The sequence below is a fragment of the Danio rerio genome, chromosome 21 (assembly GCF_049306965.1).
Source record: "Danio rerio strain Tuebingen ecotype United States chromosome 21, GRCz12tu, whole genome shotgun sequence".
NCBI lineage: Eukaryota > Metazoa > Chordata > Actinopteri > Cypriniformes > Danionidae > Danio > Danio rerio.
This window is the reverse complement of record NC_133196.1, coordinates 12,753,934-12,769,552: the sequence shown is the minus strand read 5'-3', so window position 1 is coordinate 12,769,552 and position 15,619 is coordinate 12,753,934. Positions and strand designations below refer to the sequence as shown.

Sequence of the window (15,619 nt, the reverse complement as noted above, 5' to 3'; positions counted from 1 at the left end):
CATGGAAAATAAGGCAGCATATTGTGCTCCAACATGTTTATGTACTTTTTAGTATTAATGTTGCCACCACAGAGGTGCAAGGGCACTGACACAACCCCATACCCTGACAGCCCCTGGCTTTTGGACTTGTTGCTTGTAACAGTCTGGATTATCCTTTTCTTCTTTAGTCAAGAGCCCACTGCATCCATTTCTCCCAAAAATACCTGAAATACGGATTTATCTGACCACAGGACATGTTTCCAGTGTGTGATGGTCCATCCTGGATTGCTCTGAGCCCATAGATGTCGACGGCGCTTCTGGACACTGTTAACAAAAGGCTACCTTTTGGCACAGTACAGTTTTCACTGGCATTTGTGGTTTAACTTGTTGTGGTACTTGTGGTGATACTGCTTATATTTGAATGGCGATTCTTGATGCCGTGCTGCCTGAGGGATGCGAGAACACTGTTGTTGAGCTTGCCCCCATGTCCTTCACTCACTGAAATTCTTTCAGATTCCTTAAATCTTTTATGTTATGCACTGTTGAAGGTGAAAAATCCAAATGTGGTCCTATCTTTCCTGGAGGACCATTGTTTTTAAACATATAATTGCACAAATCTTAAAAATATAATACTTTTTTTGTTGGCAAACTGGCGATCCTTGACCTATCTTTACTACTAAAGGACTAGACCTATTCTTGGATGTTGCTTTTGTAGCAAATTATAATTACAATCACCTGATGACATCACCTGTTTCATTATTTAAACTATTTACCTGATTACTAGCCCTACATTGCTCATGTCCTGACTTTTTTTTAAATGTGTTGCAGGTCTAAAAGTCAGGAAAGGATGTATATTTACAAATGAAATTATTTTGACCAGACAAAACATGAAATATTTTGTGTTCATGTTGTCTGCAATGAAATACATGTCAAAGTCAATTTGGAAATCCCTACTTTCTTTTTTTATTTGCGTTTTCCATACTGTCCCAAACCCCAACTCGGGGTTTTAAAATGTAATTTATTTGCAAATATGAATTTTCAGCATAATTGCTTTAGTGTTCAGAGTCATATTATTTTTTCAAACTGAAATAAATCTCACTGATTTGCTGCTAAAGGAACATCTGTTAGTTTTCAGTGCTGAAAAGGGTTTGACTGATTAATATTAATACTTTTGTTTAAACTAACAATTATGTTTAGTTTTTTAGATTTTTCTATAATTTAAAAAAAGTTCATAAACATTTTTTGCCTCATAAATACCTTTCCTGTTACTCAGATTCCTTAATTAATAAAATTATTAATTTATTTTTGATATTTTTTATATTTGATCAAAAATGCAGTTAAAAAACTAATAGTTTAAAAATATGATGCAAAATAACTGTTTTACATTGTAATATATTTCGAAATGTATTTATTTCTTTGATACAAAATTAAACTTTCAGCATCATTGCTCAAGCTTCAGTCTCCAGTCATATTTCATTCATTCATTCATTTTCTTGTCGGCTTAGTCCCTTTATTAATCCGGGGTCACCACAGCGGAATGAACTGCCAACTTATCCAGCAAGTTTTTTTATGCAGCAGATGCCCTTCCAGCTGCAACCCATTTCTGGGAAACATATACACACACACACACACACACACACACACACACACACACACATTGTGGCCAATTTAGCCTACCCAATTCACCTGTACCACATGTCTTTGGACTGTGGGGGAAACCGGAGCACCCGGAGGAAACCCACGCAAAGGCAGGGAGAACATGCAAACTCCACACAGAAACACCAACTGAGCCGAGGATCGAACCAGCGACCCAGCGACCTTCTTGCTGTGAGGCGACAGCACTACCTACTGCCTCGACCCTCAGTCATATTTTTCAGACAGAAATCATTTTAACTGATTTGCTCAGGAAATGTCTATTAAAATTTTCAGTGCTGAAAATGGTTAAACTGATCAACATGAATACTTATGTCTAAACTTTGTTTTCATTTTTAAATTATTTTCTATAAACAATCAAATAAAAAAGGAATAAAACAATTAATAAAAACATTATAAATATATTCACTGTAATTTTTGCTCAAATTTGTGATGAACAAAAATATAAATATCTTTAAAAAAAGAAAAAGTACTGACTCCAACATTTTGAATGGCAGTGCGATAGTGTGTATACATGTACACCTGTGCTGTATTACATAAGTATGCAGCACTTATCTGTCTTTATTTCGATATAGCTGTTGAACAGTACAGTATGTCAAGGTGCGTATCGAAGTATTTGCTCATGACTTGGATGTATTGTTGGATAATTTTTGAATTGATGTTTCTGAGAAACACACCAGCCATCTCTCTCATCACACGCTTCATATTTCCCATCATTCTTGTGCATGAGATTCTGTATTCTAAAAAGAAGGAAAAGAGAAGAGCGGTAAAGGTATGGAGGAGTGGGATGAGTCTTGTAGTTGATGCATGAATGAGAGAATGAATGAATAAATGAAATGACTTTTCATTTATTAAAACTTAATTTTGCTCACACACACTGCAGGGATGTGCTATAAGTAATAGGGTCAAGCTGAAAAACAATAAGGACTGTGAAGATTTTAAATTAGACTGTTAATTACTATACCTATATAGTAACTTAACTATAAAACAAAACATAATCCTGAATCCATAAGTATACTTTGAATACTTTGGAAGATGTGTTTGACATGAAACCCAATACGTACACAATTATGTGGCAACAGTATGAACCCATAAAAAAAGCACAAAAACAATTAAATTTTTGCATTTGATATTATATTTGAATATACTATGTGATTGTATGTTGGTATTTAAATACCCAAACCAAAATACGCTATCCTGATTTCACCAAGTAGGACATGTTGCTGATATAGCATCTTGATCCAATCAGCCAATCAGAATTATAAGATATATTTGGGAATAATTTACAGTTATGGTTGGGTTTACGGGTAGAGGAAAGGTATGGATTACATTTTTGAACAAAAATGTTCCAAGATCAACGTAGATGTTAATCCAGTATCGCATCGTACTATGTAAAATCATGTCATGCATAAAACATTGTATATTGTTTATTCATGAAGGGTGATTGTGTAAATATATAGTAGCTTGTAGTGCAAATGTAATATGTAAATATTTCCACCTCAAGGTGGTCAACCTGTACATTATATGAAATACATTAAAAACTGGCGCTTTAACACTGTTTTGTTTAAAGACTCATGGCTATAGTCACGCTCTGTACATCATTTATATGCAGACTCATCTTTTTATACACAAACGCAATCATAAGCTGCACATTAGGGCACCTCACAAATTAGATTTTAGACCCTTCTGAGTTAACATAAGGGTTTAACGATTGAAAACAAAACAGAGAGAGCTTTGGTAATGATAATTGAATTAATAGTTAATTGCTGCCATATTAATTTCTCAATATCCAATAATATCTCAAATTTTCTACATTTTTATGAGCCATATTTATTATTATTTTTTTTAGCAAAACTCCCACCTAATCAAATTCCACATTGTGATGTATCATAGATCAAGAAGGGATACATCTATGCTTTCCTCAGAAATGAACTACTGTATCTGAACCGGTGTGTGGAACAAGCAATTGAGAACAATTTTTAGCTTTCAGACAAAGCCACAATGTAAACACATACAGCATGCTTTAGCACTTTTTTTTTTTTTTTTTTTTTTTAATACTTTATTTATAAGGATTTTTATTTTTACATTTTCACACAAAAAAAAGACAAACAATCAACAACAACAAAACAAAATATATAAACAAATATCCCCAACACTACTTTCCCTTTTGTGGCTTTAACAGAAGATATACATAGCTAACAGTCTGCAAACATAAAGCCCTCAAGATATACGATACACATAAAAAGTAAACAGTTCAGTGTGTAATAAAAGAAAGGTTCTGTATACCTTTATTACAAGCACTGCCATTGTGAAAGGCATTACAAGGTTACAGTGACATGAAAGAGGAATAAGAAAATATGGAACAAAAAAAAAAAAAAATATATATATATATATCCTCCTGCTCCAAAAATTGTAAATGGTCAACGTATGTAAGAAAGGGAGACCAGGTTTTTAAAAAAGTATTTTTTGAACCTCTCAGAGTAAATTTGATTTTTTCAAGCTGAATAAAATACATAACGTCTTTAATCCATCTACTATGTGTTGGGGCCTCAGTTTTTTTCCAATACAGAAGAATTAAACGCCTTGCCAGTAGCGTGGTAAAAGCAATTACTCTACATATTTCTTCTTTAAGCACAATATTTTCTGGACTGGTTCCAAAAATTGCCAACAGGGGTTCAGGTTCAATAGGAAAACCATACATATCACTAAATGATTGAAAAATATCTTTCCAAAACCTCCCTAGATTTGGGCAGAACCAAAACATGTGGGCAGTTGTGGCTGGTGAAATTGAGCATCTACTGCATGCTGGACTAACAGTATGGTTTGTCCACAAGATGTTATCACTTAAACAAGCTATTGATTAACAGCAGGAACAGCAGGAAAAAGAAACTGAGGTCACAGAACAAGAACAACAAACTAGAGTAGTTTGAAAACAAACCTTTATGTCGGCTTCGAAAAGACAGTTTTGGAAATTTAAAGGAACACTCCACTTTTTTGGAAAATAAGCTGATTTTTTAACTTCCCTTGAGTTTTACCTCCTTTACATCTATTCAGCTGTTCGGCTAATCTATTTGTGCTATGTAATATCATTGTACCTGCTACAGCCATGATATATGACAGCAAAGTTCCTTGATTATTTTTGCCAGAATGAGAGTATAGTGTATATCAGGGGTGGCCAACCCTGTTCCTGGAGAGCCACCTTCTTGCAGATTTCAGTTGCAACCCATATCAAACACACCTGCATATAATTATCACGTGGTGTTCAGGTCCTAATTAATTGGATCAGGTGTGTTTGATATGGGTTGCAACTGAAATCTGCAGGAAGGTGGCTCTCCAGGAACAGGGTTGGCCACCCCTGGTTTATATGCTAATGTTCTAATCCCATTCAGAGACATATGCTAGGCTAATCTAAAAGAGCATTGGCTTAATGGATTTAAGAGAAAAATGTTGAAATTCAACTGTTTAAAGGGCACCTATGATGAAAAATATCCTTTTTCATAAAACTGTTTAATCAAATCATTTTTTAAATAATGCAAAGCATCTAAATAATTCAATGCAATATTAAATGCATCATAATAGTACACTCCCTGACAAAAGTCTTGTCATCGATCCCAGTTGTAAGTGCAACAAATAATAATTCTAGTTAATCATTTGGGAAAAGTGGCAGAAGGTATATTTCTCACATGAATCATCTATTGAGCTGCATCTCAATCATCACAAATACTGCAAAAGACCTATTGGAACCCGCAAGGACCCAAGATTCTCACAGAAATCAGTCAAGTTTGGTGAAAGCAAAATCATGGTTTGAGGTTGCATTCACTGTGGGGGCATGCGAGAGATCTGCAGAGTGGATGGCAACATCAACAGCCTGAGGTATCAAGAAATTTGTGCTGCCCATTACATTACAAACCACAGGAGAGGGCAAATTCTTTAGCAGGATAGTGCTCCTTTTCATACTTCAGCCTCCTCATCAAAGTTCCTGAAAGCAAAAAAGGTCAAGGTGCTCCAGCATTGGCCAGCCCAGTCACCAGACATGAACATTATTGAGCATGCCTGGGGTAAGATGGAGGATGAGGCAATAAAGTTTAATTCAAAGTATCTTGATGATCTCTGGGAGTCCTGCAAGAACACTTTCTTTGCTATTCCAGATGACTTTATTAATAAGTGATTTGAGTCAATGCAGAGATGTATGGATGCAGTCCTCCAAGCTCATGGGAGTCATACACAATATGCATTCTTTTACACTGCAGCATGACTTTATACTCTATACTGTACATTATTTCTGTTCAGTGACAAGATTTTTGTCTAAGCAAAGTCAGACCTTACTGTCCTAATTAAATAATTAAAAATCAAGGCATTATTATATTATATATTGGTAAAATAAGCATAATCTAGAGGCCTTTTCATTTCATATTAAGAGGAAAGCACCCAGCAGATATTTGCATATTCATCTAAATACTGCTCTCTGCAGTGTGGAATGGAAGGAAACATACATACGTTTGTATGTTTGTTATCATTATATTACTGTAAAGTGTTCCCAAATCTTTTTTTTTTTGTTTAGAACACAAACAATGTCCTTGTGGATGTATTACATCACTGAATAAACTACACTCAATTGTGTAAACATAAGCAAAGAGTTGCAGACAAGGATAGAAATTCAAATTATTTTAATGGTCACCGGGATCACTAATAACATACACAGAAAATAATACTTGTTTTGATCATCATTTATTTTATTGCATGAATCTTCACACTATATTAGCTGATTAATTCGGATTTTACAGTTGGACTGTCAGTGCTCAGTTCCTGACAGTAGGGTAACTGGCAAAGACGGTGGTCCAGTAGTAAACCAAGCGAGTTCTCAACATCTTCTTCACACTGTTCGTGTTTATCTTGTTGTTGATGTCCAGATACTGATGGCCAGGGTTGGAGAACTCAGGCCAGGTTACGGGAACCTTGGACTCACCTGTGTTAGGATTCCTGTGAAGCGGACGAACGAAAGAGTCAAGTAAGAATTATGTTTTGATATTAATTAAAGCAGTGGTGCTCAACCCTGTTCCTGAAGATCGATCTTCCTGCAAATTTAAGCTCCAACCCTGATCAAACACACCTGAACCAATTAGTTAGGACCTGAACAGCACTTGATAATTACAGCCAGGTGTATTTAAAATGGGTTGCAACTGAAATCTGCAGGAAGGCCGATCTCCAGGAACAGGGTTGGTTACCCCTGATTTAAAGGAACAGCAGAGATTCAGACAGGACTTAGTTTTTAATAAAATAAAATATAATGCAATTCACTTTTTCCATGCATATTTTTAATAAGTAGAGGCCAGAATAATATGTTTCATTTGTTCAGAAATATACACTCGCCGGCCACTTTATTAGGTACACCTGTCCAACTGCTCGTTAACCCAAATCTCTAATCAGCCAATCACATGGCAGCAATTCAGTGCATTTTGGTATGTATACATGGTCAAGACAATCTGCTGCAGTTCAAACCGAGTATCAGAATGGGGGAGGAAAGGTGACCGTGAAGGTGTCATGCTTGTTGGTGCCAGACGGGCACAACCTTCTCTAGGGTTTACATAGAATGGTCAGAAAAAAAGAAAATATCCAGTGAGCGGCTGTTTTGTGTGCGCAAATGCCTTGTTGATGCCAGAGGTCAGTGGAGAATGGCCAGACTGGTTCAAGCTGATAGAAAGACAACAGTAACTCAAATAACAACTTGTTATGCAGAAGAGCATCTCTGAAGGCACAATGTGTTGAACTTTGAGGTGGATGGGCCACAGCAACAGAAGACCACACCAGGTGCCCCTCCTGTCAGCTAAGAACAGGAAACTGGAATATTTTCTTGACATACTTTGGGCCTATAAGTACCAATTGAGCATTGTGTCAACGTCACAGCCCTCCTCAGTATTGTTGCTAACAATGTCCATCCATTTATGACCACAGTGTACCCACAGTGGCTAATTACAGCAGAATAACACGCCATGTCATAAAGTGCGAATCATGATTTAGCTGCACTCAAATAGTCAAATGTAAAGGGTTAGCTGTACTCTAATGGCAACAAATCTGCAGCAACTGATATTATGTCAATAAGAACCAAAATCTCTGAGTAACTTTTCCAGTATCTTGTTGAATTTATGCCACAAAGAGTTCTGAAGGCAAGTGGGGGTCCATCCCTGTACTTATAAGGTGTACCTAATAAAGTGGCCAATAAGTTTATAGTAGACTGAATGGCAATGGAATATTATTTCAGCAATATTTAGACCTTTATTTTCTCAAAGGTAGACACTTGTGTTTAAAATGTTCTATGGCTGTTTCTGAAGTCGTCCCCTACACCCTTAGTGCACTTTTTGATTTGTAGTGGAGTCCTGAACTATAGTGGACATTCGGAGGTGCACTCAATCAATACCACAATAACAAGTGTGCAACTAAAGCCCCCTTTCAACTGCATATGTAACGGAGGCCAGCTAGTGTGTGCTGTGCAGGTAAACCTTACTCCTCTGACCTTTAAAGGTGCTCTGGCGACGCTAGAGGCCATGGTCTTTAGCCTCCTTGTTAGAGCAACCGACTCCCATGCAGAAGGTCGCCGGTTTAATACCAGCTCGGAGCGGGATGGGTGGCGTAGGACCGGCGGGGTTATATTGGTGCCGTGACCCGGATGGGAGTGAGGTTTAGGGGGGTGAGTGTAACGGAGGCCAGCTAGTGTGTGCTGTGCAGGTAAACCTCACTCCTCTGACCTCTAAAGGTGCTCTGGCGACAGACGCTAGAGGCCATGGTCTTTAGCCTCCTTGTTAGAGCAACCGACTCCCATGCGGAAGGTCGCCGGTTTGATACCAGCTCGGAGCGGGATGGGTGGCGTAGGACCGGTGGGGTTATACATATGAGATTCGGACACGGCGGTCAGTCGGTCGCATATGTTCTAGTTGCAGAAGTTCAAAAAAGAAAGCCACGCAGCTCCTGGACTACTCTCCAATGGAAAAGAATGACTTCTTGTCTGTCTCTTGTCATTTGTAGTGGATATGCTGCTTTACAGTTTGTGTGCCTAATAATTTTGTGTGTCTGACCACAAGATGGTGTCCGCAGCAGAATCGTATCGATGTAAGTTTCAAAATAAAATGTATTTTATATAAAGTAACATTTAGATACATCACAGAAATCAAAAACGCTTGGCTTTCACTAATACACAGCTCTCTTATGTGTTAAATAACTATCACTGCATCTGACCAAGAAAATCGAATCCGTCTAAAGAATTCATCAACCAGGAAAGCACAAACAAAACAGTATCCCTTCCAGTGCACTCCGTTTTCATTCCTTCCTTCAAGTGTACTAATGTACAGACTAGCAAAAGTACAGCATATATGCATATAACATCACTTCTGCACATTTTTATGTTGACATCAAAATGAGATGCTTTCATATTTTTTTAAAGGTTTTTTAATGTTTACTTACCCAGTTTGAGCAAAATTGGTCCAGTAGGCAATCATGTATTTGGAGACGTCCCGATGACGAGGAAAATAGCCCAAAGGGGTGGTGAAAGGCTTTCCAAACACATACTGAAGTTCGTCAGCGTGATCAGCGCCCATCCACAGAGGGAAGATAGGAATACGAGAACTCTCACTGAACAGGTACGAGTAGGTTCGGGCAGATCTAATAGAAAAAAAATGCTTGTATTAAAGTTTTTACTATTCAGTTAGATGTCAGTAAATAAAAAAGTCAGCGTACTTGGCATTGTCACTATGGAGGTACAGGGCTGTTTGAGTTGGCACCAGGAAGATGTAGTCTGTCTCCATTTCCACAACTGTCTTCTTAATATCCTCTTTATTAGGTTTACTTCCCCAATTAACTGTGTACTCCTGAAAAGTTGCAATTCCAGCATCCTGGCCTCTGTCTTTGGAGAGGGCAGTAGCGAGAGCCTGGACCTCCTCTCTGTTAAGAATCCATAACACAGTTTTTAAAAATCCTGTTTTCAGTGCATATTGTTAAGTAGGCTATGTACTGATGTTTTCAGTTATGGAGGTATCAGCTTATCTCTTTGTTAAATGTCCAATTTTTTACCGTACATCACTGTTTTTTTTTAAGAATGGAAGGTTTGTCATACAGTGGAAAAAAAGTATTGCTCACGTCATGTTTTTTTTCTGGGAAAAATATTCTAAAGGTTGACATGGGATTGAATTGGATTTTTGGTAAAAACCCAAACAATACGAAAATAAAAATATATTAAAAAAAATGTTATGTGTAATGACAATAAAATGACACAAGGAGGGCAGAGTGTTTAAACAACTATTGAGAGATTTCAGCTGCTGTCTGGGCTTTCACTGCCTTTCTTTATGTATTCAATACAATTTTTCTGTGTCATTTCATTATTACATTTTTTTTACACTGTATAACTTAATTTGTAAATGAATTAATATAGTTTTCTTTGCATAAATGAATTTCTTTGGTTGTTATCAACCTCTAGTAAAAATTTCTAGTCAAACACACCTTTAGAAATATGTTTTTTGAGAAAAATGGTGACATGTTGAATACTTATTTCCCCCACTGTACACTACTGTTCAAACTTTTGGAATCAAGAAGATTCTTTTTTGAGGCATTTAAAATATTACAAATAAATATGGATCTCAATAAAAGTTAGTTCTTTTGAACTTTCTATGATCAAACAATCATGAAAATCAAGGTTTCCACAAACTTGATATTAAAAAAAACTTTCCCGAGCACTAAATCAGCATATTAAAATGATTTCTGATAAATCAGGGACTCCTGAAAATGCGGCTTTGCTAAGACAGGAATAAGTTATATTTTAAAACAGTAAACACCTACTTTAATTTATAGTAATATTTCACAGTATTACTGTTTTTACTGTATGTTATTTATCAAATGCTTCTTCAAAAGAAAATATCATCGCCTTTAAACTTCTAAACTTAAAAAAAACTTGTACACTATTTTTAAAAAAAATGACCATATTGGTTAAAAAAATAGTTCACATAATGATTTGAGAAGACTTACTCAGTTGTGGTCGCCAGAGCGTTGTTGATTGAGGGAATGTCAAGGGTGGCAAAGATGTGTCCATCCATGTCATTGACTCCAGCGATGTAGTCGATGTCAGCAGCATTTCCGAAAAGAGTGTCAGGCTCATCAGGGATGAAATCGCCATCGATTACGGGGGACAGATACAGATTGTGCACGATGGGTTCTAAGAAAAATAGAATATTTTGATGTTGCATTGTGTTTACTGTGTTATAAACTAATGATAAATATGTCTGTTACATTAAAGTGAATATATTATTATTATTATTAATAATATAAAAATATTTGATTCAAATTTTCATCCTTAGACTGTACGATCTTAAACTTTCCTAACTTCTCACCGCTGTCATTTGTCTTGTTTATTTTGTCATTTTTCATCCATTAATGAATTCATTATTACCATCTAATAAAAGAAGGTAAAAGGACTTCATTGTGAGTATATAAGGTATTAAATTATTGACTCTGTACATCTACATGAGCACAGGCAATAATTTGCAGACTGCAGTTCATTTAATAGCCACCGGTGTCAGTAATTTCGAGTTTTTGAATTTTGTATATATTAAAAAAGCCATTTAAATAGGTAAAGCATCTGAAAATGAAAAAAAAAAGTCTGTCATGATGTCGGACTTTATGTAATGAAATGACTGCAATTAAATAAAAATGAGAGTAAAATAATTACAGAATCGTAACTATGCTTGAACAAGTACAAAAAAAATCATATAAAGGTCTAAAAATAGACAAGTAGCCACTGAATGTTTTTACCAGTAGCAGATGTAGCAAGCCTCACTTTCCCAGCGAGAGTTACAGCCTTCGGATCTGTCCTTCTCAGACAGGCCACCATCCCGCTATCAGTGGGGCATCCTACTTTCTTGGCGATCTAAAAGCATACAAATGCCTGCACTGTACTTGATGTTTAGGTCTTAATGAAGCACATTGGTGAAGGTGAAGCTCACCTCTTCAGCAAATTTTCGGGGATTTCTATTGATCGCCCAGGGACAGAGAGCAACGCCACTCTGAGAGATGGCTCTGCGGATCAGGCCCTTGTTTTTAGGTGAAATAATCTGCACAGGATGAAATGAACACAAATCTTAGAAGCTTTTTTGGATTTTGGTTCAGTAAGTATGCATATCAAATAGCAGAGTTTATGCAAAACTCTAACAATAAAATGTATTACATAAGCATGCAAACAGAAAATAAACACAATTGTTTTAATGCAGAACCTGGAAGTTGACACTGGTAGACCCTGCTGACTCCCCAAAGATGGTGATGTTGTCTGGATTTCCACCGAAAGCTTTGATGTTCCTGTGAACCCAGGAGATTGCAGCATGCTGATCCCACAGTCCATAGTTACCTGTAAACCAGGACATGCTCAGGTTATCATTTAAGTACCCAATCATGTCAATCAATCATGCATGCATATACAGAATGGTCCACTGATCCGTACTATAGGAACATCATATCAGAAATAACAAGGTGCATTGGAAGAAATAGGAAAAATTTGTTGGCAAAAAATGTTGCATCCCTAAAAGAAATGGTAGATGATGGAGCAAAATGAGACAGAATAAATCTGCTTGCATTGAAAAGATTTGGTGTTTTCTTCAGCAACTTTTAGATTGCCCTCCATTAACTTCATTTGTTCACAAAAACGTGTTTTCCTAGAGAAATATCCAAATGATCTCTTTATTTATTCCATAGTTGGAAAGACAGGATTTTTTGGTCTGTGGTAGGGAAAAATGAGACAGGGGGAAATGTATATACAGTTGAAGTCAAAATTATTAGCCCCCCTTTGATTTTATTTAAAAAAAAATTTTATATTTCCCAAACAATGTTTAACAGAGCTAAGAAATTTTCACAGTATGTCTGATAATATTTTTTCTTTGGAGAAAGTCTTATTTGTTTTATTTCGGCTAGAATAAAAGCAGTTTAAAAATTTTTAAAAGCCATTTTAGGGACAAAATTATTTAAGCTATATTTTTTTCGATAGTCTACAGAACAAACCATCATTATACAATAACTTGCCTAAGTACCCTAACCTGCCTAGTTAACCTAATTAACCTAGTTAAGCCTTTGAATATCCCTTTAAGCTGTATAGAAGTGTCTTGAAAAATATCTAGTAAAATATTATTTACTGTCATCATGACAAAGATAAAATAAATCAGTTATTATAAGTAAGTTAATAAAACTGTTATGTTTAGAAATGGGTTGAAAAAAAATATCTCCGTTAAACAGAAATTGGGGAAAAAAAAATAAACGGGGGCAAATAATTCAGGGGGGCTAATAATTCTGACTTCAACTGTATATTAATGACTTTGTTTCTCACTTGTGTGTTTTTAGGAAACCAGGGTAATAAAAGGACAGTTAACCCAAAAATGAGAAATATAGTCTAAACTTTTATACGTTTCTTTCTTCTGTCAAACACAAAACAAGATATTCTGAGAAATGTGGACAAAAGCAGCCACTGACATCCAAAGTAGGAACAAAAACACCATGAAAGTCAATGGCTATTTCTTCAGAAAACCTTCTTTTGTGTTCAGGTTTATTACAAGTGAAGGGTGAAGAAATTATGAGAGAAGTTTTATTTTTGGCTGAACTATCCCTTTAACATTACATTTGTTTACATTATTTTGTTCTTCTGATCTAACAAATAGACATTCGAATTTGTCTTTGAAGAGAGTTTTGTGAGCGAACCCAAAATTTTTGAGGGGGATTGAAAAAAATAAATCACAGAAAAACTAATTTCCCTTCCGTCCCATTTGTCCCCTCATTATTATGTTCTCTTAGAGGGGGCTGAGCTTAGATTTTTGTATGTCTCCAAATCAAAATTCTTATGTAGCTTCTTACCAGGTGCATCAGCATCTCCAGTGCTGAGGAATCCCATGGATCCGACACGGTAGTTGAACGTCACCACGATGACATTACCTCGATCTGCAATCTCCTCTCCATCATACAGGTAGTTGTCCAAGAAGTTTGCTCCCTGACCACCGCCAAGCAGGAAGCCACCTCCATAGATGAACACCATAACAGGCAAGTTGTAGGAAACTGCAGAGGAGAGGGTGTCAGTCCAGATAGGGTAAATTTATACTTTTGGATAAGTTTTGAATGATAAAACTGTGGAACATTTTACCAACCTAAATTAAAGCTATACCTGATATAACTCGATTTAAATAAATGGCTAAGAGCTGGTTTAAAACAAACCAGAGCTGTACACATCTATAAGTGCAGGATAGTTTAAATTATTTATTTATATGCTTCCACCGTTGTGTTTGCAATATGCATTTAGTGTCATTTTAAATGTTAGTAACATGCTTTGCTTGTTTTCCTTTTGTTTTTCTTAAAAAAAAATAAAACTTAAAATGTCTAAAGATGGGAATTTGCATGAGCTATATTCCTTATGTACAACAAGGAATTTTTTCTCGCCTGGACTGTTTTCTTTTGCTGTCCCCATGAAACAATAGAACCCTATTGAATTTCATTGTATGCGATTAGATTGGCATTTTGTAGTTGACTATGGTGTTGCTAATAACGCAGTTCTGAATTCTGCTTTGTCTTGTGAATTAATAAAAGTTTTGCCTTACCAGTTTTGCCTTGAGGGACCCATATGTTCAGGTACAGACAGTCTTCACTGCCCATGGTATCCGTTTGAAGGAGATTGAGCTGAATACACCTCTTACTATATTCAGTGGCTTTCAGGACACCTGTGCAGGTAAAGTTAGCAAGAGCACACTATCAGTACATTCACTTATTTTAAGCCCCCCCCCCCCCCCCCCCCCCCCAAATAACACACCTTCCCAGCCAGGGTGAGGAACCGGCTTCTGCAGTCTGCCAGGTGGAGCGGCAAAGGGGATACCCTTAAAGACATCCATGTAGCGGAGAAGACCAACACTATGACTCTTTCCCTGCACCATCCCTCCTTCAGTGAGCACAGCTCCCAACTGCAACATATTTACAGGACAGTAATTGTCAGGGATGGATACCAGTAAGGGAGGTAAGCTGCTGCTTAGAGCCCCAGGTAGTCTGGGGGTTCCCAATAAATATCCAGAAGTATAAATTATACCTATGAACTAAATATAACATCGAACAATCCCTTTAAGATTTCATAATTCTGACAGAATTGTGAGTTTGTATCTTAGTTTTAAGTTATAAATGTGTTTTTACAAATTATAATTGCAAGTTTATATCTTCAATGCAAAAAATAAATGCTTAATATGGAAGAAAAGGTCTGCTCTGTGTTAAGTATAATATATGCAAAAATAACTATTGAACAGTTGTTTTTGTAACCTCAATATTTTGTCAGCTTTGGTTGTGGATCATTAGTAGTTTTTCCTTAAAAAAAACGTAATATTTTTTACAGACATGAGAATTATTTTTTTTAAGTGACTGACAATTTTCACTAATTCAGTTGTTCTATATTATTCTACTTTAATGTTTTCAATTGCACAAACATTATTATTGTCACTTATACTTGAAATAATCAGGACTTACAGAAGCTCCTTGTGCTGTCCCTAGGAACAGGGCGGCAGAGATGAAAACTCCCAGCATCATCATCATCAGCAGATGGTGACTGCAAGTGTGACACTGAAAGGATTTCTGTCCGCTTTTATAAACAGGTCAGATTATATCTCACTTTCAAGGTGTGCCAAAGCCATATCTTACTACAAAAGTACACACACAGTCTCTGGAGTAACTGGAGAACATGTGTGCAGTTCAGTAAAACTCTCATGGAAAAATTTGTGAATATTTGTCAATGGTGAAAAGAATTTGTGCCAACTTGCAGCGTAATGCCACAAAGATTTTGTCATCCAAAGTACTTGATCATTAATTCATGATATGCCAAACTGATGACTATATTAATTGATTTGGTAAATTTCTTTATGAGTATTCAGAACATGGTTTAAGGATGTTTGGCTTTTAATTGTGGTATCATGACAAACTTTTGGAGGGGTTTCTGACATTTATT

The 15,619-nt window shown here is 36.3% G+C and overlaps 2 protein-coding genes across 2 annotated transcripts in view; both read right to left on the bottom strand.

Moving 5' to 3' along the window:
• gtf3c5 (general transcription factor IIIC, polypeptide 5) overlaps positions 1 to 15,619 on the bottom strand; it is a 678,526-nt gene that overhangs the window by 645,535 nt on the left and 17,372 nt on the right. The window lies entirely within an intron of this gene.
• On the bottom strand, positions 6,270 to 15,239 carry cel.2 (carboxyl ester lipase, tandem duplicate 2). The gene is made up of 11 exons (NM_001025173.2): positions 15,145 to 15,239; positions 14,447 to 14,594; positions 14,238 to 14,357; positions 13,504 to 13,701; positions 11,883 to 12,013; positions 11,616 to 11,723; positions 11,425 to 11,539; positions 10,642 to 10,828; positions 9,361 to 9,564; positions 9,088 to 9,285; positions 6,270 to 6,612 (listed from the first exon to the last, which is right to left on the bottom strand). Exons 1-11 carry the CDS (start codon positions 15,208 to 15,210, stop codon positions 6,432 to 6,434), a joined length of 1,656 nt encoding a protein of 551 aa, NP_001020344.2. The 5' UTR covers positions 15,211 to 15,239; the 3' UTR covers positions 6,270 to 6,431.

What these genes read in the sequence shown, in the direction of transcription:
- cel.2 (NM_001025173.2), bottom strand. Translation starts at nt 15,210, where the DNA reads ATGATGATGATGCTGGGAGTTTTCATCTCTGCCGCCCTGTTCCTAGGG. An exon ending in CTACCAGTGTCAACTTCCAG is followed by an intron (nt 11,724 to 11,882) that starts GTTCTGCATTAA and finishes CATCCTGTGCAG; the next exon opens with ATTATTTCACCTAAAAACAA. An exon ending in GCTTGCTACATCTGCTACTG is followed by an intron (nt 10,829 to 11,424) that starts GTAAAAACATTC and finishes TATTTTTCTTAG; the next exon opens with AACCCATCGTGCACAATCTG.